The sequence below is a fragment of the Corythoichthys intestinalis genome, chromosome 5, assembly GCF_030265065.1.
Source record: "Corythoichthys intestinalis isolate RoL2023-P3 chromosome 5, ASM3026506v1, whole genome shotgun sequence".
Classification (NCBI taxonomy): domain Eukaryota; kingdom Metazoa; phylum Chordata; class Actinopteri; order Syngnathiformes; family Syngnathidae; genus Corythoichthys; species Corythoichthys intestinalis.
In genome coordinates, this window is record NC_080399.1 from 44,135,006 (window position 1) to 44,158,209 (window position 23,204).

General features: G+C 39.3%; 1 protein-coding gene across 2 annotated transcripts; it reads right to left on the minus strand.

The window, feature by feature from the left end:
- Positions 1 to 3,575: 3,575 nt before the first annotated feature.
- Positions 3,576 to 22,822, minus strand: hyal4 (hyaluronidase 4). 2 transcript variants are annotated; one of them, XM_057837560.1, is made up of 5 exons: positions 22,691 to 22,822; positions 10,934 to 11,512; positions 6,336 to 6,743; positions 5,171 to 5,260; positions 3,576 to 4,123 (listed from the first exon to the last, which is right to left on the minus strand). In XM_057837560.1, exons 2-5 carry the CDS (start codon positions 11,477 to 11,479, stop codon positions 3,584 to 3,586), a joined length of 1,584 nt encoding a protein of 527 aa, XP_057693543.1. In that variant the 5' UTR covers positions 11,480 to 11,512; positions 22,691 to 22,822; the 3' UTR covers positions 3,576 to 3,583. The 2 variants fall into 2 exon arrangements, with proteins under 2 accessions (XP_057693543.1, XP_057693544.1); XM_057837561.1 differs by lacking the exon at positions 22,691 to 22,822 and adding an exon at positions 21,086 to 21,294.
- Between the last annotated feature and the right edge of the window lie 382 nt (positions 22,823 to 23,204).

The window sequence follows — 23,204 nt, forward strand, 5'->3', positions numbered from 1 at the left end:
AGCGGTATACTGATACTGACAGGTTCACATACACTTGTATTTTTTTCAACTTTAGAAGAGAAGGAAGTTAAAAACCACGAAAAATCGCCAAGTCATTACTTGAGCTTAGCTATGTGCCTATGTCGACATCCTCATCAGTGTTTTTTTCGCAGTTACAGACACTAGGAGATGTCTGATTGTTAAAGTCTGTTTTATATATATAAAGCTATAAAAAATAAAAAAATAAAAACTATATAAGTAAGTGTTTGGTTTTACTAATAAGATAAATGTGAGATGAACGATGATAGAGATGACAAGTTTTGAGTGACAAAGTAGACACTAGTAGTCACTGTTGTACCTGAATGAGTTCAAATGAATAGAGCTCATGCGTTACTTCATATTTTGGCCAAGCGTGAAGTGAACTTTTGGTTTGATGAACGTTTTTGTAAAGTTCTTTATTTTTGGAATAGACTTAGTTAACATTTTTAAATAATGACCTATGAACTGTTCATTTTGAAATTTGTGATTTGAGCTTTGAACTACTCGATATGAAAAATGAACTTTCCCAACACTGCCGTATATCAAACTTCAAGTAAAGTAAAACAGCTTATTGGTAAAATCTTTAGCACACACTAATGATTTGATTGTTTTTAGCTTCAATGATTCAATAGGAGTATAACGCAGAGAAAAATGCTTATGCTTGTAGCCTGAACTAGCTGTCATACAACCACACATTTTCAGTTTTGCTTCCAAAGAACCGTGAGCACCACCAACAAATGAAAGAAACTTACATTTTCAGCTATACAAATGTGTACGAGCTAACATTCTTAACTATATTTTCAGTGATACAAAAGATGAACGTATTTAACTAGGTAGCGCCTTAGCTTTGCTAGCTGTGTTAGCTCAGTGTTCGGCAAGACGGTCGGCCAGTGGGCTCAGTTCTAGCACATAACTGCAACTATTGACAGGAAAGTCAGTACGTCTAGTAATAGCTTTTATTTTGCATACAGTACTTGTTTGCGATCATCCTTGTGTCAGCAATCATAATCTGTCATTAACAGTCTAGCATGATTTGCTGTCATTAGTGATGAGTATCTTTGGTGTCACGGTCAGTGTGAATATCTTTGGTGCATATTAGGCTATTTTAAACATTTTTAGATTAAAGTTGTATACCATTTTCATTAACACCTTACACAGTCAACAAAGGAATAGTGAGTGAGTGAGTGAGTGAGTGAGTGAGTGAGTGAGTGAGTGAGTGAGTGAGTGAGTGAGTGAGTGAGTGAGTGAGTGAGTGAGTGAGTGAGTGAGTGAGTGAGTGAGTGAGTGAGTGTGATCAACAATAAGGTGTCATGCCTACAAAGAGTGCATCCCCACTCTTTCACACTCAACACCTAAAAAATTGAATAAAATAAGCCTTTTCAATTAAAGTCAAAATGTTTTTGACACACCAAGCCCCTTTCACACACATATCCCTGTTAATTCCCGTGTAAGGTAATGCGGGATTTACTCGCGTCATTGCTTTCATGCATGGAGAGATATCCTGGGAATGACGCAGATTGGACACTTTCACAGACCTTTCCCGTGTTGCCCACTGGTGCTCTCTGTGCGGAGAGGGCTGCTTGCGAGATTTTGCGCAACATTATGTCATTTTTGGTCACCATCGGCTGGCACATTCTGTTGGTCAGATCGTTTTTTTGTTACACAGCCGGTTGCGGGAGCGTTCTCGACGTTGTAACTGCAGCCGATTCAAGATCATGAAGACTGTATTTAAGCCCAAGCAATCCAAGAGAAGGGTGCTGAGATATTAACTTGCTGGGCTCCATTCGACACCTTGTACTCTCAAATTTCGTGCATTTGCTTCCTTGTTCGTCTGCTACCCTTGTTTTGAAATCCGCTACGTTTTGCTGGTATTTGAGTGTATTTGTTGTTGTGTTCACCAACTGTCTGCCACTGTTTGTCACGCACCCATTGTGTTATTCCCCCTTTTCCGCGATTGCGTGTATTTTTGTTTGTATTTAATAAACTCTTGAATCCCTCAGTTGTTTTCTGCTTTGAGGTATGACCTTGTTTCCGCAGTTGTGGACCCTAACATCGGCAACAAAATAAACCACACATTTCCAAAAATGGAAGATGGACTCTCTTCCTCGGTTCTATGATCCAGTAGAAATTTCATTTCATTATGCTTTCAGTTTAATTTAGCTATTTCCAGCTTGCTCTGTTGATAATTGCGATGTTTGTTTACTTTTCGTCTTACTGCGAAGAAATAGGAAGTGACAATCGGCCCGCCATGATCTTTACGTCATCAGCCATCGTGCTGTGACACGTGACTTTAACGCCTGCACTTCCCAGGAAAGTCCCGGGCATTATCCTAAGACGCGACCCGGTAGATGTCCGCGTCATCTCCGTGTCAGTCGAAATGGGAAATTGCTTTCACATACAAGGGCTGTTCGTTTAAATCCCGCGATTTAGTTAAACGGTGTTCAGGTGAATATGAAAGGGACTCAAGTCTCTTTGCATTGCGGTTCATCAAGGATAGTTTGGATAGACTAGTTTGGCTTTTTGGGTGGAAACTCAACTATAAAAGTTAGAGACATGCCCCATACAAGGACTGACATCATTCTTTTGAAATGCAAAACAACAATCATTGAGATGCCTTGCAGAGAGGCTATTATCAATCAACACGAGTTGTTGGGTGTGAGCTCCCTCATTAATATTACATTCAGTTATAAGAAGGTTGCAGAGCTGCCAGAAAGATAAAACAGGCTGCGTCATTTGCTAGAGGCAAAATTAGGGGCAGTTTACATGGTGACTCTTCGAGAAGACGAAGAATTTCATGCTTGCATCTATATGGTTCCGTCTCCATTCGAACAATGTCAAAATTCTGCATGAAAACGATGTATTTATGCCAGGCCCTAGGGGGCAGTGCAGACTTACAAGGCGACAGCGAATGATGCACTTTGACCTGCTCAGCCCGGAAGACAACATGCCCGCCCACTCCAAGCAATGGCATTTTCTTTTGTTCAAAAAGGCACACAAATGGAAACATTCCACAAATTTAAATTAAAAATATTATATAAACGGTAAATTAAAGCCGGCGTTCCGCCATATTTGCTGTTTTTAATGTTTAGTAGAACCGCTGCGCACGCCCTATGTGACGTGTACGAGTGCTGACTTTATCGGCGCCGTCCCGCGCCGCGGGAACTTTTGATATGCGTGCGGAGAAAGCCCCTCTCAACCCTCGGCAATCGAATTCTTCCACTTTGGAGGCAGAATTCCAAGGTTTGCGTCTTTGCCTTCCGTCTTCGCCGACACCATACGAACGCAAGGCCACTCCGCAATACAGTCATTGCGTCTTTGTGCCGCAGAGTCGCCATGTAAACTGCCCCTTAGCTTAGAAGGAACAGAACGAGGCAATGTGGAATTCACAAACAGGACATAGTGGAAGGAAACGAAGATTCCTGCAAATTTATATTTGTGTTAAGTCTTAGTCCCTTACTGCATCGAGCATCAATATGTTTGGTTCCAGGCTTCCAAACCTCACTATCCTTTGTTGTTAGCATAAATATTGTTACATTCTTTTGAGCTGTGTTTTGATCTGCAAATGTTAGCATGTTAGTGTCACTGTTAATGTCAAAAGTGTCTCGAGTAATTCTCGAAAGTTTAACAGGAGCATTAAGAGCATCAAAAGACCAGAGAGGCCGAGGTTGGGCAATGCACTGCTACGCCCTTCTTCCGCCCTTCCTTCTTGCTCATCTTCCCACTCAGTCCTCCTCCGCTCCTTCTCATTGTCATTTTCACCGCCACCCGGTGGTCTGTCATCATCCTCTCGCACTTTGTTAGCGCTATCACAGCGCTCCCCCTGGTGCCCCTCATAGCAATGGCAACGGAATTCTTCCCCGAGCAATTGAAGGTCCCGGGGTGAGTGCCACCCGCTGACAATGAAGTCTCCGTCGCCCTCTGCAGGGCGGATACTGTAGGTTGCGGCGTTCAGGTGGAGGTAGTGGCGTGCCCCTGGGTCACGGCGGATGCAGCGTCCGTTGTTCTGGCACAGAAAGTCACTGCAAAACTCAGCAGCCCTTGTGACATTGGTAATGTACTGACCCAGACGGTGTGTCAGGAACCAGCGCACCTTCGTACAGTTATGCTACAGGAAAAAAAAGAACAAGAAATATTCATTAAGCTAAATTCAACTGTTTCATTCTTTTTGTGAATGCAGTGACATTGGCGAGCAGTCCATTGTTTCTCTTCCATGTGTGTTGACAGCAAAAGGAGTCCAGTCAAATTTTATTTTGACTGAAAACGATCCTATTGTTTGTGTATAAGCAATCTGAAATTGTCTGGCGACTCCATTGTTAGTCCATATACTATGCTAAGACATTTACTGCTATTATATGCCCAACGTCAGCTTGGATGGGCTTCAGCTCACTTGTGACTGACTATAAAATACTATTGAAAATGGATGGATGACGTAACTATTAATAAAACACCCATTTTCAATTTGATAAATGTTGCTGTGTTTTTAGCTACAGAAGCTTTTCCTACAAGGAAAATCACTTTACATGGAAATGTGGGATGACGTAAGATTTGTTTTGTTTTGTTTTTGCAAAACAGTTTGTTTGAAGTACATAAGAAGAAAGGAAAACAACAAAAGAACAAGATCAAGCAAAGTTAACACACAACTTACATGCGTGTGTTGTCTGACTTCCAAACAGTTCCAGACACCGCAAGAAAATACGTCAGTTAGAAAGACGCCACTTCGATGACAAACAGTTTGACTAACCGACGTAGACAATGCACTCTTTTTTTAAGAGCATTTGAACATCATAAAAAAATGTTGTAAAACCTAAGTCCCCCTAGCTCTCTTTGGCAATGGACGCCTCAGGGCGAACCCTGCCTCCTGCTTATAGTCAGCTGGGATAGGCACCAGAACCCCCCCACGCGACCCTCGTGAGGATGAGATGAATGATGAATGAATTCACATTTATATTTGTAATTTCTCAGTTCTCTGATGCATTAATTTTTTAGTTGCTTAGCCTAAAATGTGTTTCTGACCCAGGAAGAACAATGACCTAATTTCATGATCAGTTCTCACAACAATAGAGTAGGCCTTGTGACAATGAATTAATGATGTTTGTTTGTTGTCAGTTTTTTTAATGTTGCAGTGCATCATGGGTAAGAGTGCAGTTCTCACCCGTGACGTAGTGAGGTTCAGGTCCCCCCATATGACGAATCCTGCGGCTCCCAGAGCCGCACTCTCACCAATGGTATGGACCAGATCCTTCTGTAAAGAGGATACGGCAAGCTCAAGGTTTAATTGAGTGTACGATTTTATGCATCTGTTTAGTGTGTAGCTCATTAGCATTTGGCAAAGCGTTTTAGTGTGTTTCAGTTTTTTAATAGGAACAAAAGCACTGAATTCAACATATCTTAACCTGTACTAATTGATGGAATGGTCGCTTTGCATATACAGTAGCTACTGTGCATCTGGCCTCAACCAGTCACATGACTTGCTAACCCACTTTGGGTACAGTTCCCTCACAATTTCCTTTGCAATTTGATGCAAGACCACCCAAAACGAGTGTTATTTATTTTATCAGTTATAACTTTTAACCCTCGAAGAACAAAACTGCGTGTTAGCTCAGCCCTTTTGATACAAACAGAAAACATCAGACAATTGGGCTCGATTCACAGGGGCTTGGACTTGGAATTTGATGACTCACAACTTGACTCAGAGTTAAAAAAAAAAAAAAAAAACACAGACACGCGGACCTGACTTGCTTGAGGTGCGAGCATCTGATACTCGAGTCGCGACTCAACTTGTAAGACAATGGCTCAAGACTCAAAAAGCTGACTCGAAAAACTTGGATCGTAGATTATTTCACACCTGCCAGTAATCCTCTTGGTCGCCACGTCCTAAAGGGACAATCTGTGATCCGACTTGACTCGACAACCTTTTGACTTGGCACGACTCGTCTTTACATCCTTTAAGTTGACATAACTTGTCTTTACATCCTTGTGTTCCACTCAACATGACCTCGAGATTCTACTTGATTTGACATAACTGTGCGGCTCAACTTGACTTGACATAACCTTGTGACCTGACTTGCCTTGATTTGCCCACAACAGGTAAGACTCGGGACTTACTTGTGACTCAGATCATAGTGACTCGTGCAATTATCTGGAAAATATGCTTCCTTTTTTTTTGGCCTTGGATGTGCCTGCAGTAGCTAATGCGAACAAAATGTAAACACATTCCAAATAAAACTCTAAATCTAAAGAAAATCTCAGGTGGAGAGTTGGTGGGAAAACTGCCCTATAGTGGTCCAAGTGTTTTTAAGGCAGAAGTTGTTTGTTACCGTGGTGAGGAAGGTAAGCGGCTCGTCGCGGTATCCCAGCCTCAGGTAGACGTACGTGGGAAGATCGTAGTCTTTGGAGGTGAGCGATGCCACACGTAGCGCCTCTCGCACGCGGTGGCGGGCAAAGTGCAGGGTGCCCGCACTGTTGGTGTGCGACTTGCGGATAGCTACGGACGGGTAGAGTGCCGTACTGCTGTTCCACAGCCAGCACAGCTCATCGTTCCTCAGACTTTCAAGCAGTGGGCAAAGACCGGTGTAGTCATCCTCATGGAGGTTGTAGTTGTGGCAATCCGGGTAGAGGTAGAAGCCCCACAGGCCGTTGGGGCGCAAGCGCGTGCCCAGTTGGAGCGTACGCTGCATGAAGGCTCGGGCACTTTTCTCGAAGCGGCGCCGGGCAAGCTCTTCCACCTGAAAGCAAGCAAGAAAAAATCATTTCCATCACCTGTCTCAGAGCTCACAAAGTACACTACACCAGGGGTCCCCAACCTATTCCACTAAGGCACACTGTGGGTGCAGGATTTCATTCTTACCAAACAAGATGACAACACTTTTTCCCCAATCTGGTGTTTTACAAGTGCAATCAGTTGATTGCAGTCAGGTGTGGCTTGTTTTAGCAGAAGCCTCATTGGTTCAACTGTCTCTGCTGGATCGGCTGGAACAAAAACCAGGACCCACAGTGTGCCTTGAGGACTGGGTTGAAAACCCCTGCACTACACCAGTGGCCATAAGGCCATAAGAGATAAACAATGCCTTCTTATCACGGAAGCCCAGCGCCTGCGTCATACAACTGACTGAGCAAGATTGACGCACCAACTCTCGCAATCAGTTCCCCCGGACAGTCCTGAACAAATGGCGGGACGCTCTGTCTTAACACAAGGAACACTGGAGAACGCCCAATATCCAACTTATAACACAACTAATAAGACTCCAAGAGTAGCCCTGAACTCCAGACTCTGGCGACTGTTCCGCGGATCAAATTCCCAGGGCGGAGCAAGCCACAGCAAACAGACAGCAGAGTGGACCAATCAGCGACGGGCGGACGTGACGTTGGTAAAGCGACAAGAAACTCTAGCGTGAGGACGGAAACATACGAGGAGAGCGGAGAACAGAGAAGTTTATTCAACATGGCTAGCGCGAGACAGACTTGGTTATAGCGACTCAATGTGTTTTTGGTCATTTAAAACTTAATTTACCGCGGATAGGAACATATTCTCGGCTCTCCCGTTCGCCATCTGTGTTGTTGTGGAGACTACTTCCAGTGTGCAAGAGTGACGTTTGTCGTTAAGAACACGTCACACAAATAAACGAATCTGATTGCACGGACGATTTTGTTCGGGTGTGAGAGGCCAATAAGGAGCTGGGTCCCAGACTGGAGAGTCTGGAGTTCCAGGCTACCCTAAATGCTGTAAGAAATGAAAGGTTGCCATTTTTTTTAGAAAGAAAAATCACATTTTAAAAATAGAAAAGTAATAATATTTGTTTTCATTCAGTTAAATTTTTATCAACATTAAAAGTCACACTATTTTCCTGATTTTTGGGATGGTTTCGTTACTCATTTTTTTCTGCCTCATTAATTTTATGTCCAATTCCATTTTTGATCACTAGATGGTAGCATTTAAAATATACCAACTGTGTAAATTTGACAAAAGGAGAAAAACTGTAACAGGTCGGTACTTCATATAATTCTAGTTCAGTGGTGTTACCAGGATGACAGGTGTTGGTGGGCATTAGTCTTACCTGAGGGGCACCAAAAAAAAAAAAAAAAAAAAAAAAGCTGCAATGCTCAAGTAGGTCGACATCCAGCATAGGGCTACTGTACCTTAGAACATGTTCTGTTTTCTCCTTGAGATAACTGTTGTTGTGATTTGGTCTAAACAAATAAAAGTTGATTTTATTTTATTTGACTTATAACACATCCATAACTGAACAGTATGGACATGCAGGTGACAATGTTTTTTTTTTTAGGTAACCTATTGTGGTTCCTCGGTTTTATTATTATTATTATATTTGTTCTTTGTTCCGCAGCCCCTTTGAGCTCAATTTGACCCCCTAGAATGCTTCAAAATGCACCAAAATCGGCAGGCAGGTCAAGACAGGTACAATCTTTGATACCGTGTAAAGACAAATTCCAAATACACTATGTAGTGCCCCCTAGCAGTCATTCTTTGTCCCGCCGACGCTTTGAGCCCTACTTTGACCCCCTCAGAATGCTATGTTAGTTGAATATTAGAATGTTAGTACTACATCCAGTTTTCTTTGGGTGGGCAGAGCATGTCCGTGGGTGGGCACTGCCCATGCCTATTCCCCCCAACCCCCACCCCCCTTTTTTTTTTTTTTTTTTTTGAAGTAAAGCAACAGCTGTAGCTTTATAATATTTGCTCATGATATATAACGTGAGGTGATAAGTTTGTTAGTTTGAAAAAAAAAAAAAAACGGATTTGAATACTGTATGACTATTCGTTGATTTCACTTATTGCAGGAGAGCTTTGTAATGTAACCCTCAGATGGAAAAATGATTTACTATGCTTTGCTGTAGACTTTCACTTTTCTCATAAAGAGCCAGGCATGCTGTCAGGCTCTGACAGCTTGACAGTGAATGGTAAACCCCCCCCCAAATTATTTATTTACATAATTAACAAAAAAATCATTGTCAATTTAAAAAAAATTCATTCTGAAGATTAGATCACAATTAACCATTGTCATTGTATGATTGATTGTCACAATGTCGGGTTGTCGATTGATAATAAATTACGTTGAAAAAAAAATAAAAAACAAAAAGTAAAAAGGATGTAAAACCTAACCCAAGATACTAATCTTTCCTGACTGAATGACTATTCAAAGATCTGTTGATGGAAAGACAGTCATTAAAGAGAAAAAGTTGTCACAACCACTGTTGTTAAAAACGGCATTAGAGTATAACAAAGTTACTAACGGCGTTATTTTTTTCAGTAGTGAATAATCCAATTAATTACTTTTCTCATCTTTGCAACTCCGTTACCGTTACTGAGGATGTAAAGCCGTGGGTTACTATGAGTTATAGGGCTGTCAAAATTATCGCGCTAACGGGCAGTAATTAATTTTTTTAATTAATCACGTTAAAATATTTGACACATTTAACGCACATGCCCCGCTCAAACAGATTAAAATGACAGCACAGTGTAATGTCCACTTGTTACTTGTGTTTTTTGTCGCCCTCTGATGGCGCTTGGGTGCGAATGATTTTTGGGTTTCAGCACCATGAATGAGCATTGTGTAATTATTGACATCAACAATGGCGAGCTACTAGTTTATTGTTTGATTGAAAATTTTTACAAATTCTATTAAAACAAAAACATTAAGAGGGGTTTTAATATAAAATTTCTATAACTTGTACTAACATTTATCTTTTAAGAACTACAAGTCTTTCTATCCATGGATCGCTTTAACAGAATGTTAATAATGTTAATGCCATCTTGTTGATTTATTGTTATAATACACAAATACAGTACTTATGTACTGTATGTTGAATGTACATATCCGTCTTGTGTCTAATCTTTCCATTCCAACAATAATTAACAGAAAAATATTGCATATTTTATAGATGGTTTGAATCGCAATGTATTACGATTGATTAATTTTTAAGCTGTAATTAACTCGATTAAAAATTTTTATCGTTTGACAGCCCTAATGCGTTACTACATTGGTTTAATGATGCAAGAAAAATGAGAGATGCGGACTCACAGAGAAAGCAGAGTGGGAGACGGGAGGAGGAAAGCGAGTTGTGACGCCGTTGCAAACGTGTTGCTCTGGGTGGCTCCAATAAGACCCGACTGTAGCCGATAGCCTACAAACTACGCCCACACGATGCTACGATAGATATCACATGTATAGAGAACTAGATGCGAAATGATAAACTTGCTGGCGTTAGTAAACAGCCGCCATCTTAAAGCAGAAGACTTCTCAGGAAGGCTCTGTTGTAGCCAACCTTCCTAGCGAACCTAAGTAACTTTTTATCTAAAATACTTCTATTTCGGCAAAATCTTGACTTGAATCGATCTTTAATTAATGAAACTGTTTTAAAACTCTCACATGTCAAAAGTAGACAGAAGGGAACTAATGCAATAACGGGAGCAATTTTAACAAATTTAACGGTTGATTCACAACATTAAATGACTTTCAAACATAGGAAATGTTACAATCTAGTTATCGCATTATCCGCAATACCCGTGTGTCTAGTTTAAGTTTAGGGTAAAGAGTTGGGCTAGGGCCAATTGTGCCAAAAAACCCTTTGAACTTCACATAGTGTGACCTATGTTTTTTTTTTTTGGGGGGGGGGGGGGGGGGGGGGGGGACCAAAACATGCAAAGTAGCACCATTTACATTGCCAAATAACTAACTACTCTTACATTCAGGTAACTGAGTTACTAACTCAATTACTTTTTGGGAAAAGTAATTTGTAATTGTAATTAATTACTTTTTAAGTAAGATTAACAACATTGGTCACAACCACCCCGTTCACCCCTTCTCACATTGGGTGCAAATTGCAATATCCCAGGGTAACACTATAAAGAATTCTAGTACCTGTATATGACAAATTGTTTGAAAAGCGCATTACTCACTTGCGCCTCTGTCACATTCAGGTAGGCCTTGGCGGTCAACTCCCGCGACATACGCCTGTAGACGTCCTTCTTGTGCCAGTTGCGACTCCACTGCGGTCGCCAGAATTCCCAGTCGATGACGGCCAAGCCGCGAAAGTCTTGAGCGGGGATGAAGTGCTTGATGTCCTGGTAGGCCTTGAACAGGTGTATGTCCAGGCTGCCGTTCTGTGGGACTCCGCCGTGCACTGCCTCACCCTGTGGCGTGTACCGTGGATAGTAGCCCAGTCGGTTGGCGTAGAAGATGGTGACGTTCTGACCGGTCCAGTCAGCACGGGGACTGCCGCGGATGTGGAAGAGGTCCAGATTGACACTGACGTTGTACTTGATGGCGCACAAGTCCAGCGGTGCGTTCCAGGCGGCCACAAACGGCTTGCGGCCCACCAGAGGCAGCCGGGCCGGCTTCTGGGCCAGGGAGACGGTCAGGAGGAGAAGCAGCTTCAAGAAGGTTAGGGCGAGCAGAACACTGGGCTGCGTGGAGGATGGAGCACCCGCCGGCCTCATGGGCATGCTGGTGCTCAGATGCAAATGCTTCCAGTCATTCTGAGGAGAACAGAATAATTGTTAAACTACATGGCTCTGGAAGGGCATTTGCTTTTAAGAAAAAAACCCCCAACAGATTTGATTCCTTTTCTTGCCAATGCTGATAGAAAAAGCAAATGACAATTGTGACATCTTTTGACACAAGGTTTTTGCCTTCTTTTTTTTTATTTATTTATTTATTTATTTATTTATTTATTTTTTACCTAATTTTATAAAGCAAGTCTTCCCCCGCCCAGAAAAAAAAAGGGTGTAATGACACTATGTAACGCAGGGGCGGAACTAAGGGCGGTGCTGGGGGTGCGACCACACCCGGACCCGGGCCTCTAAGGGGCATGGTTTGCAGGCGAGGGCAGGGAGGGTCAAACAGAAAGGTAAATTGATGCGCGGTGCTTTTATATAGTGTTTTAAGTGGGAAAATATCTCTGATTAAAACAAATCAATAAAAAAGAAACTTGAAATAACCTTCTATTTAATTGCTTTATAGGAACATTTTTTCACCTTTAATGTCACGTGTTCCCAAAATTCCAAAGATGATTCCTGAGTCCTGACTGACTTTTGGAGAATTTTAATAACACAGTTAAATGTTTGCAGGCGAAAACACTCCTCAACGATGTTGAAAAACAAACATTGTATGAAGTCTCCAAAGAGGATTTATGGAAGCCAAATCTGGAAGAATTTAGCTAGTCTAACTACAGCTCAGCTGGCACTCTGCACAACTTCAGATTAAAATCTGAAAGGAACTGTTTGCAATGAAAATGTCTGTTATTATGTACATAGTGTACTGTTTTGTAAACCGTTTCAATGTTCCAGACACGACTTTTTATCAGGACACCCTCAGTAAATGATAAGTGAGGAAAATGTGAAAAAATGATTTGGTTCTCTGAAAAAAATAAAAAGAAACCTGAAGATAATGTGGACAAAAATATTGGGACATCACTACCCCAATACCTGGTGACTGAGTGCCGGATGAACAAAATGGAGCCCAAATTTAATACTAAAAACGGTTTTGATACAAATCTAGCCCAGATTGGGTAACGTGTGCCATATCCGATATTAATGTCGTATCAGCTACTTTAGACCATCTCTGGAAAAAAAAACTGTTTGCTGATCTGGCAAGTCAATCCATACTGAGTTTGGCCCATTGTTCAAAAACAAAGACACACGGGCGGAGACCCGTTTCACGAAATTGGGCTAAAATTTCCTGAACATATGGCTCATGTCCGCTCCAGTTATATTTTGCTATCTGGGTAGACTCTGGAAAGAATGGAATGTGGTGTTTGTGCAAAGTATCAGGAGAAATGGAATACGTGAGAAGTGAATCCAAGCAAATGTTTTTGAACACCTAGAGTGAATGAAAACATACGTACACAGGTAATACTGGGACACTTAAATTAATGGAGAATGTGGCCTTTGGACAAAAAGTATTTAGACCCCCTTGAGGAAGTGATGCGTGAAATGTGGACAAGAGTGGTGGGACAACCGCAGTAAATTTTAGGAGTAATGCAAGATTTTTGTGTAAAATCTTAAGCACCTTAAATGCTAGTAAAAAAATGCGTCGGGTGTGCTACTATTATCATGGATTTCACTGAATTCAAGGGTGGGCTGGAACATAACCCTTACCAAAAGATGATGCGGTTTATGGAGTGGGCAGCAATCATCGTGTAAAAATGCCACTGACGTTAGACTCGAGCCATGTGGTGAGTCAGTGTCACTTTCTTAATTGTATATCTGTAAGTTTCTTCTTTTGCCATCAAAAGCTTAGTCAGTCTTGCTTTTTGTGTTTTATAGTTGGAGGTGTCACAGAAACAAAAATATTTGCATCAACGTCTGCTTGTCAATTACCCTTTGGACTACAAGCCTGGGTGTCCACAGTGAGGACGTCATGTGACATCCAGAGTGAAAACGCAACCTCTTCTGCCCAGAGCCGAAGCCTCAATAACAGACGGTCCCGCCAAGAGTTTCCTTGTGGTTTGACGCCATCAGGCTCGCCAGACAAATCGCCCACGACGCCTATGAGCCTTGAGCCCTCTGTGGTGTGAACATGCGACCTTGTGCGCCTCCACCAGGAAGTGTGTCGTAAGGAAAAGAGTTCATGGAAAATGCCAGGAAGTACGCGAGGAAGTGTGGATCCTACTTAATGGGACTTTCCATCAAAGGCGGCTACATCTTTTAGTTTTCTGCCACTTTTCCATCTCATTTTTGGAAATCGTTTGATTGTTTTCATTGAAATCCCATGCCTGATTTCAGGAGAGGACCAGCGTTTTCTTTATTACCTTTTTAGCTGTAATCATTACAAAAATGATCATTGGTCAAACTATTTGCTCTCTTCTCAAAATATTCCTTCGTGCATCTGGCTAATCCTTTCAGGGACAGTGGTCACTACAGTGGACAACTATTCAATAGTTATAATGAGCTTAAGTCATTTGCTACCAACCCAGGTCAAAGAGTATGTGTTGTGGTAGAAAATATGAAAAGACCTATTGATGGCAATAGACGTACAATCCATTTAAACATGAATTGTATGTCTATTATCTTCAATGACAGCCAAAGGGTTAGGCTATGTGCGGTCATAAATTGTTTATATAAAACAAACAAAACAATTAAATAAATGAAATTCCTAAGGCAAATTAAACACAGGCCACGCTTATTTGAACTTGTCTTTATCTTTCAATTTCAATTCCACAATTTATTATTTTTTTTAAGGTTTTGTTATTTATTTTTTGAAATTAACTTTATTTTATTTAGAAATATATAGAAGTATCCAAGCCTTTTGGAATTTCTCACATTTCTGCAAAAAATGACCATCAAATGTCATCTGATCTTTGTCAAAATCACACAGATGAAACAACTTTCTGCTTTACCTAAAACCACCCAAACATTTATAGGTTCATATTTTGATGAGGATAGTATGCAAACAATGACAGACGCGGGAAAAATAAGCAAGTGAACCATCATATTTAGTATTTTGTGCCCCCCCCCCTTTGGCAGCAATAACCTCAACCAGACGCTTCCTGTAGCTGGAGATCAGTCTCGCACATCGATCAGGACTAATTTGGCCTATTCTTCTCTACAAAACTGCTGTAGTTCAGTCAGATTCCTGGGATGCCTGGCATGAATCGCTGTCTTTAAGTCATTCCACAGCATCTCAAAGGATTTTAAGTCTAGACTTTGACTTGGCCACTCCAGAACGTGTATTTTGTTCTTCTGAAACCATTCTGAAGTTGATTTACTTCTGTGTTTTGGTTCATTGTCTTTTTGCACCATCCATCCTCTTTTTAGCTTCAGCTGTTTCACGGACGGCCTCAGGTTTTCCTGCAAAACATCCTGATAAACTTTGAATTCATTCTTCCATTAATGATTGCAAGTTGCCCAGGCCCTGAGGCAGCTAAACAACCCCAAATCATGATGCTACCTCCACCATGCTTCACGGTAAGAATTAGGTGTTGATGTTGGTGAACTGTTCCATTTTTCCTCCACACATGACAGTGTGTGTTACTTCCAAACAATTCAACTTTGGTTTCATCAGCCCACAAAATATTTTTGATGTGTGCACAGAGCTATTGGACTGTGCCAGTGATTTCTGTAAGCCTTTAGCAGACACTCTAGCATTCTTTTTTTACCTCTCTGAGTATTCTGCCCTGAATCTTGGCGTCATCTTTTGTGGACGGCCACTCCTTGGGAGAAAAGCAACAGTGCCAAACTCTCTCGGTTTGTAGACAACTTCTCTGACTGTCGATTGATGAACATCCAGAATTTTAGAGATGGTTTTGTATCCTTACCCAGCTTTATACAAATCAACAATCCTTAATCGCAGGCCTTCAGACAGCTCTTATGACCAATCCATGATGTATATCAGACAATGCTTCTCATCAAGACAATTCTTACCAGGTGTGTGTTTTATAGTGGCAGGGCAGCTTTAAACCACTCATCAGTGATTGGGCACACAACTGACTTGTGAATGTTTGATAAAAATTGGTTTCAATTGCTCTTTAAGTCTCCTTAGGCAGTTGGTTCACTTACTTTTTCCCCCTCTTCTGTCATTGTTTGCATGCTATCCACATTAAAATATGAAACCCTATAAATGTTTGGGTAGGTTTGGTTAAAGTAGACGGTTTTTACATCTGTGTGATTTTGACAAAGATCAGCTCACATTTGATGGTGATTTTATGCAGAAATGTGAGAAATTCCAAAAGGTTTAGACACTTTTTCATACCACTGTAAAAAAAAAAAAAAAAAATATATATATATATATATATATATATTATTACTTAAAGCTTTTTTAAATTTGCGTTATTTCTAATTATTACTTTTTATGTATTACTAATTAAATAATTGATTTTTTCCCGAAAGTTCATTAATTCATTAATAAATCACATGACTCCATTATACCAATCAGACGCAAGCTTGCCGTTCTTCTTTACGCCAGCCTGTTCAATCAAGAATTTGATATGAAGTGCTGCCTCAACCTGACTCGAAAGCGCGGATTTTAACCTCTCTCCCAGTTTTTATTTGCCGCCAACTGACCACAGAAAACCGGAGAAATAATCCGTTTAATTTCAAAATAGTAATTATGAAGGAACTCACTATTCAAACTAGGAACCATTTTCTCCACCAGTGGGAAGTCATACTCTTTGCCTGAATAATACTTCTTTTATTTAATTTTTTTTCTCGTCGGAAGTCTTTTTTTTTTTTTTTTTTTTTTTTGGCTTAATGTGTATTTTTAATGTGCTATTGTACAGTAACATTATTGCAACAGTTCATATAGACAGCTTTGTGCTCAGAAAAAAATACCATTCTTAAAAAAAAAATAAAAAAAAAAGACAAATATAATCAGTTACTCACAATGTTACTCATTACTTGAGTATTCTTTTCACCAAATACTTTTTTACTTGTACTTGAGTACGTTTTTTGGATGACTACTTTTACTATTTCTTGAGTAATATTATTTTGAAGTAACACTACTCTTCCTTTAGTAAAAATTTTGGCTACTCTACCCACCTCTGGAGAAAATACAGATCTCCCTTTAAATCAAAAATAGCTGTTACTAATCAGATATGCTTTAAAGAAAACTGAGTCAATTTTCGCTGACCACACAGAAACCAGATAACCTCCCAACTTATTTGACTGAGAACTAACTTAAATCGAGCCAAATCAAATGAATTCAATAAACTTCAAAGCAATGCCATGATCCAATGTCAGAAAATACAAAAAATAAAGTCGTTGAAGTCTATCGAAAGGGTTACACAGCCAAAGCAAAGAAAAATGAAAACGTTGGGCCGGTTGATGTGTATATATATATAACCCCCCCGAATCCATCCCCCAGCCTCTTGTTTTACATTTTTTTCCCATCTTAAAAAAATTGGGTGCCCTTAAAGGCTGAACCAGCAGGCTTAATGCATTGTACTGTGTTTGTGTTGCACATTTGATAAGTGCAATTACAATAAAAGCATTTCATTTATTTAGTCAAGGTAGTGCATCATATGCACAACACATGCCATTCCAAATGTGTATTTGCAAGTTAAAATAGGAAATGAGGCATCAATACCAGAACAAATGAAATCCATACAACAAAAGCCTGGCCTGGAATCTCATGTTTACATTTTGGCTCATTGTAAAAGTCACAAAAGTAATAGACCCGCAACGCAACCCCTTCACAGAACCTCCTGGTCAGCCTGGAAGTGATTATCAAGCGTTTGTTGCTGCTTGCGGTTCTTGTGGGCTCTCCCTGTTCAACAGATTGACGTGAGAGAGGGAGCGACGCCGTCTGATTGTCTCTACTGGAAAATTTTGTGAATTTGAGAAGGGCTTTGCCAGGAGCTTTGGATCGTCCCCTTGCCAGAGTGCTTAGGGAGAGGGAGGGGGGTTGCTGGAATGGGCTTTGGGGCTCTCCACCGAGATGCAGCAAAGTCATCCACATGAGTTAAAGAACGTACTGTATGATAGTCAAAGACTTCTTTGGAAGTCCCCATTTGGGATCGTTTAGGATATAGAGAATTTTTTTCAATGTCAATATTCAGAAACTCCCTTTATCATGTAAAATACGTTCCAGACCCACTTGAACAAGTCTAAACTCGTCAGGTTTTTCAACAGGGTCTGCCACGTTTATCTGCAAAAGGTATGTAAACCACTGAAATACTGAAAAAAAAACCCTCTTAATTGGCATTGCACAACATCTTCTAAAAAACGAAATAGTAGTTTTCCTGGAAGCACCAGCAACATTTTAAAACTAAGCATTCCACTTTGAAAAAAAAAACATGCCAATACTGTATCTTAAATATCTGCAACATAGAAGATCCTCATTGTAAAATGACCCAAAAAAATTCCCCTCAAAGCATGCCAGGGAGCAGAAGCCAAAAAATAAGCATATTGCCTCAAACACACCACCTGTCAGTAAATCACCTTCCAAAATCATACTTCCTTCCTCAGATGTCCAATCTTGGAACAGATTTATAAGAGCACCATAAATCCAAAATTAACTACATGGACAAAGGTATTGGGACACTATAGGAAGCTGCGAAAATGTAGAGTTGTTTCAAAGCCTCCAAACTTATCACAATATGTTGGAGTGTTTTTTGGACAACATTGTTGTCCATAATTCCTAAACTCTTTATTTGGCCTTGTTCTTCTTTGCTACTCAAGCCGAGTAGACTTTTATGACGTGAATGTACATTTTATGAAGAAAAAGTGCCCTCCCCAACCTCTTTCCACAGCAATAAAAATAGTAGTCAGCCTGGCCTGTAGTCAAAAAGTTAATAGAAAAGAAATTAAAAAACAAATATCACAATTTTTTTTTAGGCCATTCTAATACAGTTTGCGCAATAGTGGTAAAGACATACCTCACTGAATTTTTGAATGATTTAAGAAAAAAAAAAAAAAAAATTCTACTTAGCGTATACATTATTTGAATTGTTGACATTTATCACTGAACGGTAAAAACTATTTATATGGGGGAAAAAATGATTCTAAAGTAGTGTTTAACTTATCGCTAAAATGTCTATCAATTATGTGTCCCAAATGAAGCAGTTCTTTCTGAATGTTGTAGTAACATATATTTACAGTTTACGTCAGATGTTTCTCCAATTGCTTATTACTGTATGTATTTCCCAGAAAAAAAATAACAAAAATGTATCTCGGTGTCCCCAGAAATACATTTTTGTTTGTTTTTCAAATGGTGACTTTGTTGCTCAAGTTGCCTCAGGAGAAAGCCTTCCATATGCCATTGCAATACACTAGCAATCAGAGCCAAAGTGCTTCTGTTTTGCATTTACACAATAGCAGGGAGCAGAATAGATATTGTTATTTCTGGTATATACACAAAAATGTCAATTGCATGTTTTTACAATTGTATAATGACAAAAGTGTCATGGCTATAGTAAGTAGTTAGAATCTATTATTATCTTGTTTTATGCGCGGAGTGTGAAGGGTATGCATATTGTGCAATAAAAGATTTTTATGTAGATTTGTGTCTTTAACGTTATACAAGAAATAATCTCAGAGGGCAATTAATTGCAATGTCAAAGAATGTATCAACAATGTTGCCTCTAAATACAGTATATCCTATAGGGTATGTTATCATAAACGGATTTTAAGGGGGGGGGTCAGCCCTCCCTGGTGGCCGAAAAGTGTCATTCCATGTAACTGACTTTCATATATATATATATATATATATATATATATATATATATATATATATATATATATATATATATATATATATATATATATATATATATATATATAAGTTGTTAAGCAATAAAACTGCAACAAAAATGACTGAAATGAACAAAAAACATATTTTTATAATGGGTCGAAATTATTTTTCGAGCACCTTAGACAGTCATTTGCTTTGCATATAATTTAAAATATAAATATATATATTAGAGAAAAAAATATTTTTAAAAACATTTTTTTTTCTTTGATTGAAAATATTTTTTTGGGATTGAACCAACTTTTAGGGGATTGAAGGATTTAGGAACAAATGTCCTAATCATAATATGGCCCAAACACAAAAAGGATTACTTCAATCAAAGAAAACTTTTTTTTTTTTTTTTTTTTTATGATTGAAATTTTTTTTTTTTTTGATTGAAGTGATTTTTCTTTTTGAAAATCTATATTTTTTTGAAGCAACTTATTCTTTGATTGAATAATAAAGAGAAAAATGTCCTAACCAAAATGTGTCCCAAACACAAATCAACATTACTTCAATCAAAAAGTTGCTTCAAAAAACAAAAACATGACTTCATTAAAAAAAAAAATAATAATAAAAATGAATCAAAGAAAAATAGCTTTCATATGCATTTTTCTTTTTCTTTCTTTTTTTTTCTTCTTTTTTTGGAGTCTCACATTTATTTTTGCATTCAAACACATTTTTTTTTATTGAGGCGACATTTTTTGGGTTGAAAATATATATTTTGATTGAAGCAACCTTTTTTGATTGAATAATAAAGACACAAATCTACCTCCATATGGCTCCGCCCAGGGGATACAATTTTTGACTGGGGTAACTACATTGGCACAACACCGGTGGGCGTACCAAATTTAATGGATGACGATCTTGGCGAAAAGTATTGCCTAAGCAGCCTGATTTTGAATTCCCCTCAAGAATGATGGGAAACACAAAACGCTCATTGTCAACTTATTATTATAAATATTCTTGTAAGTTAATTTTATTGCTGGCACTGCGTTTTGGTGTTACATTTGTAGTGGACTACTAGATAATTTGTGCATTCATTGCTTGATTGTCTTTAACTTTGAGGCCTAAAATTTGAATTCATTAATAGCCTGCCTTTTTCTAAACACGGCGGTAAAAGGCAGATGGAGAGTTCAATTCTTGAGCGTTTTACTCGGTTAAATTGTATTGAATGCATCATTCGCTGTGTTTACACTCATATTAGCAATTATTTTTTAATTGACCGCGTAGTTTTTGATTTACTGCCATAGCAACACCTTGGCAATGAGGGACGCGCCTCACTTTACAGAAGACCTCGCCAGCACTCCAATACGGAAGAATAACACTATGCTATCATCACCATATATTGCAAAGATTTTCTGGGTTTTACTCGCGAGATTCATAATGCCATCTCGATGTGTAGCGATGATCTGCTTACACGAAGGCTTGAGACTCAGTGGCCCCAAAAACTTTTTTCTGCAGGATTTGAACATATATTGTGAGAGTCAAGTGGAAGAACTTTGTTTGCATCCTTGTTTTCATAATTTCAGCGATGACAGCTTTGAAAGTCTAGGAAAATACAACCTTGGTTTTTCAAAGATGTACGAGGACCCTTACTGTTTTTTCTAATTCTAAAATTTATGCAATTCTGTTGATATAGAGGGGCAAATCCTACGGCCTCTTTGTTGAAGTGCGACCTGTCTTTTGTTGTTGTTGTTGCTGGCCTGTCATAAGTAGAAAAGACAGCTGAGAGGTCGTCCATTCATCATGTGTATTTCATACATTTATTACAAGATCTACACTCATCTTTTTTTTTTTTTTTTGCAATTATTGATAATTATATCACAGAATGACTGGGTAAAGAAAGGTTCAGAGCGAAATCACGATGCTAGACATAGGCTTACCACTCTTCCCTTCGTGAAGTGCCGAGCCACCAATCACTGCTGTGCCGGGTAAATCGTCGTCACCTGACGCCTCAGGTTCAAACATGTAAAGATTAATTGTAGATTATTTTTCCTGGGAGCCCTCGTCATCGCTAACATCTCGAAAAAGCAATCTGAACGGGTACTTTCGCTGGAAATATCACTATCGCTGGTGCTGTTATGGCCGCCATGTTGTCTGTTGCCTTCCCTAAATGACGTCACACTTCCGGGTTTGGGAAGGCAGTATTGACGAAGAGCTATAAAAAAAAAAAAAAAAAAAAAAAACGGACATTCTTCTCGCAACTCGTTCAAAGTTTTTACTCCGAAATCTGAAAAACCCTTCATCTGCCCTCTGGGTTTAATTGCTAATTTGTTTATTTTTCTAATAAGTAGCTTTATTATGTTGATCAAATTATGTGAAAATAACACATACGTATCTCCTATATTACAAATTAATTGTGATATTGAAAGGTAAAAAATTGCAGCTCCCCCCCCCAAAAACTAGACACCTTTGATTATATGGGACTCTTTCCTTAAAAAAAAAAATAAATCAATCAAATACTTGAACACAGGAAAATGTCAGCTTGTTTTTCGTGTAAATATACCATTTTAAGAAATATTTTAATTAATTAAAAAAAAAAAATCCTTAATTCCTCAAAACCTTTATTATTTCATAGTAGAAAGATTTTCTTTTCACAAAAAGCTTGTTATTGGAAATGTGTATTTTTCATGAAAACCAACCCATATTCTATTGCTGTTCATTAAAAAATGAACGAAGATAGTCATAATACACTTTACACTGTACATTTTAAATTGAATGCTTCTTATGACAGTGTCATAAGACTGTGATAATCATGAGATGACACCTGTGATGAATATGAATGAATGCTTATGACAGATGTCATTAATTGGTTTAGTAAATTATGCCACTTATGATGCAAAGTTTACATTATTTAATATCTTTGGGTTAGAGTTTAGGGTTAAGACACTTAATGACACCTGTTGTAAGCATTCCTTAATGATCATGACATGTGTCATGTCATGATTTATAACAGTCTTGCGACACCGTCATAAGAAGCATTTAAATGTGTTGCCATTGTTTTTTTTTGGTGAAATAGAGGATTCCGAGGTCTTGCAAGTTGGTCAAAAAACGACTGGCTATATGGGCAACTGCTTTGAAAACAAGAATCCTCGCTTTTCAATCACTTTTTAATACTTTTAAGACACTTCTAATGTAGAAAATGCATGCGATCGTCATTTTGCGTCTCCCGCCAACATCCCTGCAAGCCACCTGTGTCGCCACTTTTATGACCTCGAGTCGTCTGCACTCACCATGTCACAGTCATCACCACAATTCCACAATAAATGTTTCACCTCTAAAACAAAATCCTAAAAAGTACAACACTTAGCCTTTTTAAACACAAAAAAGGGTGAGCCAACATTCCTGCAGTGAACATTCCTCCCTCTTTCAGTTGTACCGTGACAGCCGGCACTCCCAAAATAGAACACATGGTAAACAAAAGCAGAACAAAAACAACAACACACAGGCATTCTAACCCTAAACACATCTCTCTAGTGATCACTCACCTGTAGATGAGGCGGGGTTCTCGCTTGCTCTCGCTCATGTTGGCCCCAAACTCATTCCTCTCATCTAACAGTGTGTGGATGAAAAACCCGCTGTGCTGGGGTTTATAGTGCCTGTGGGGAAGGAGGAGATGGAAGGCGGGAGACACAACAGTGAGGGACGGAGGGGGCGAGCGATATAGACACACCGTTGAGAGAAAGAGAGAGCAAGAAAGAGAGAAAACATCCCTTAAACACGTCACGTGTGTTTGCAGTTCACACTCCAACCAATATGCGGCATTGTGTTACCAGACCTGTGAAAACTGCTTTCCCTAAACTTGCAGGTGTTTGCCTTTTCTAGCGGTGCAACAAAAATCTATTTGAACCTGAAAATTTTATATGAGTGCATCAGTACACGGGTTTATAAATCGGTGTAAAAGATTGAACTGCCTGATCTGAATGTTATAAATCGATTTATAACCGCTGAGAACAGCATATCCCACTTTGTCACCTGATGTCTTAACACTGATGCAAGATT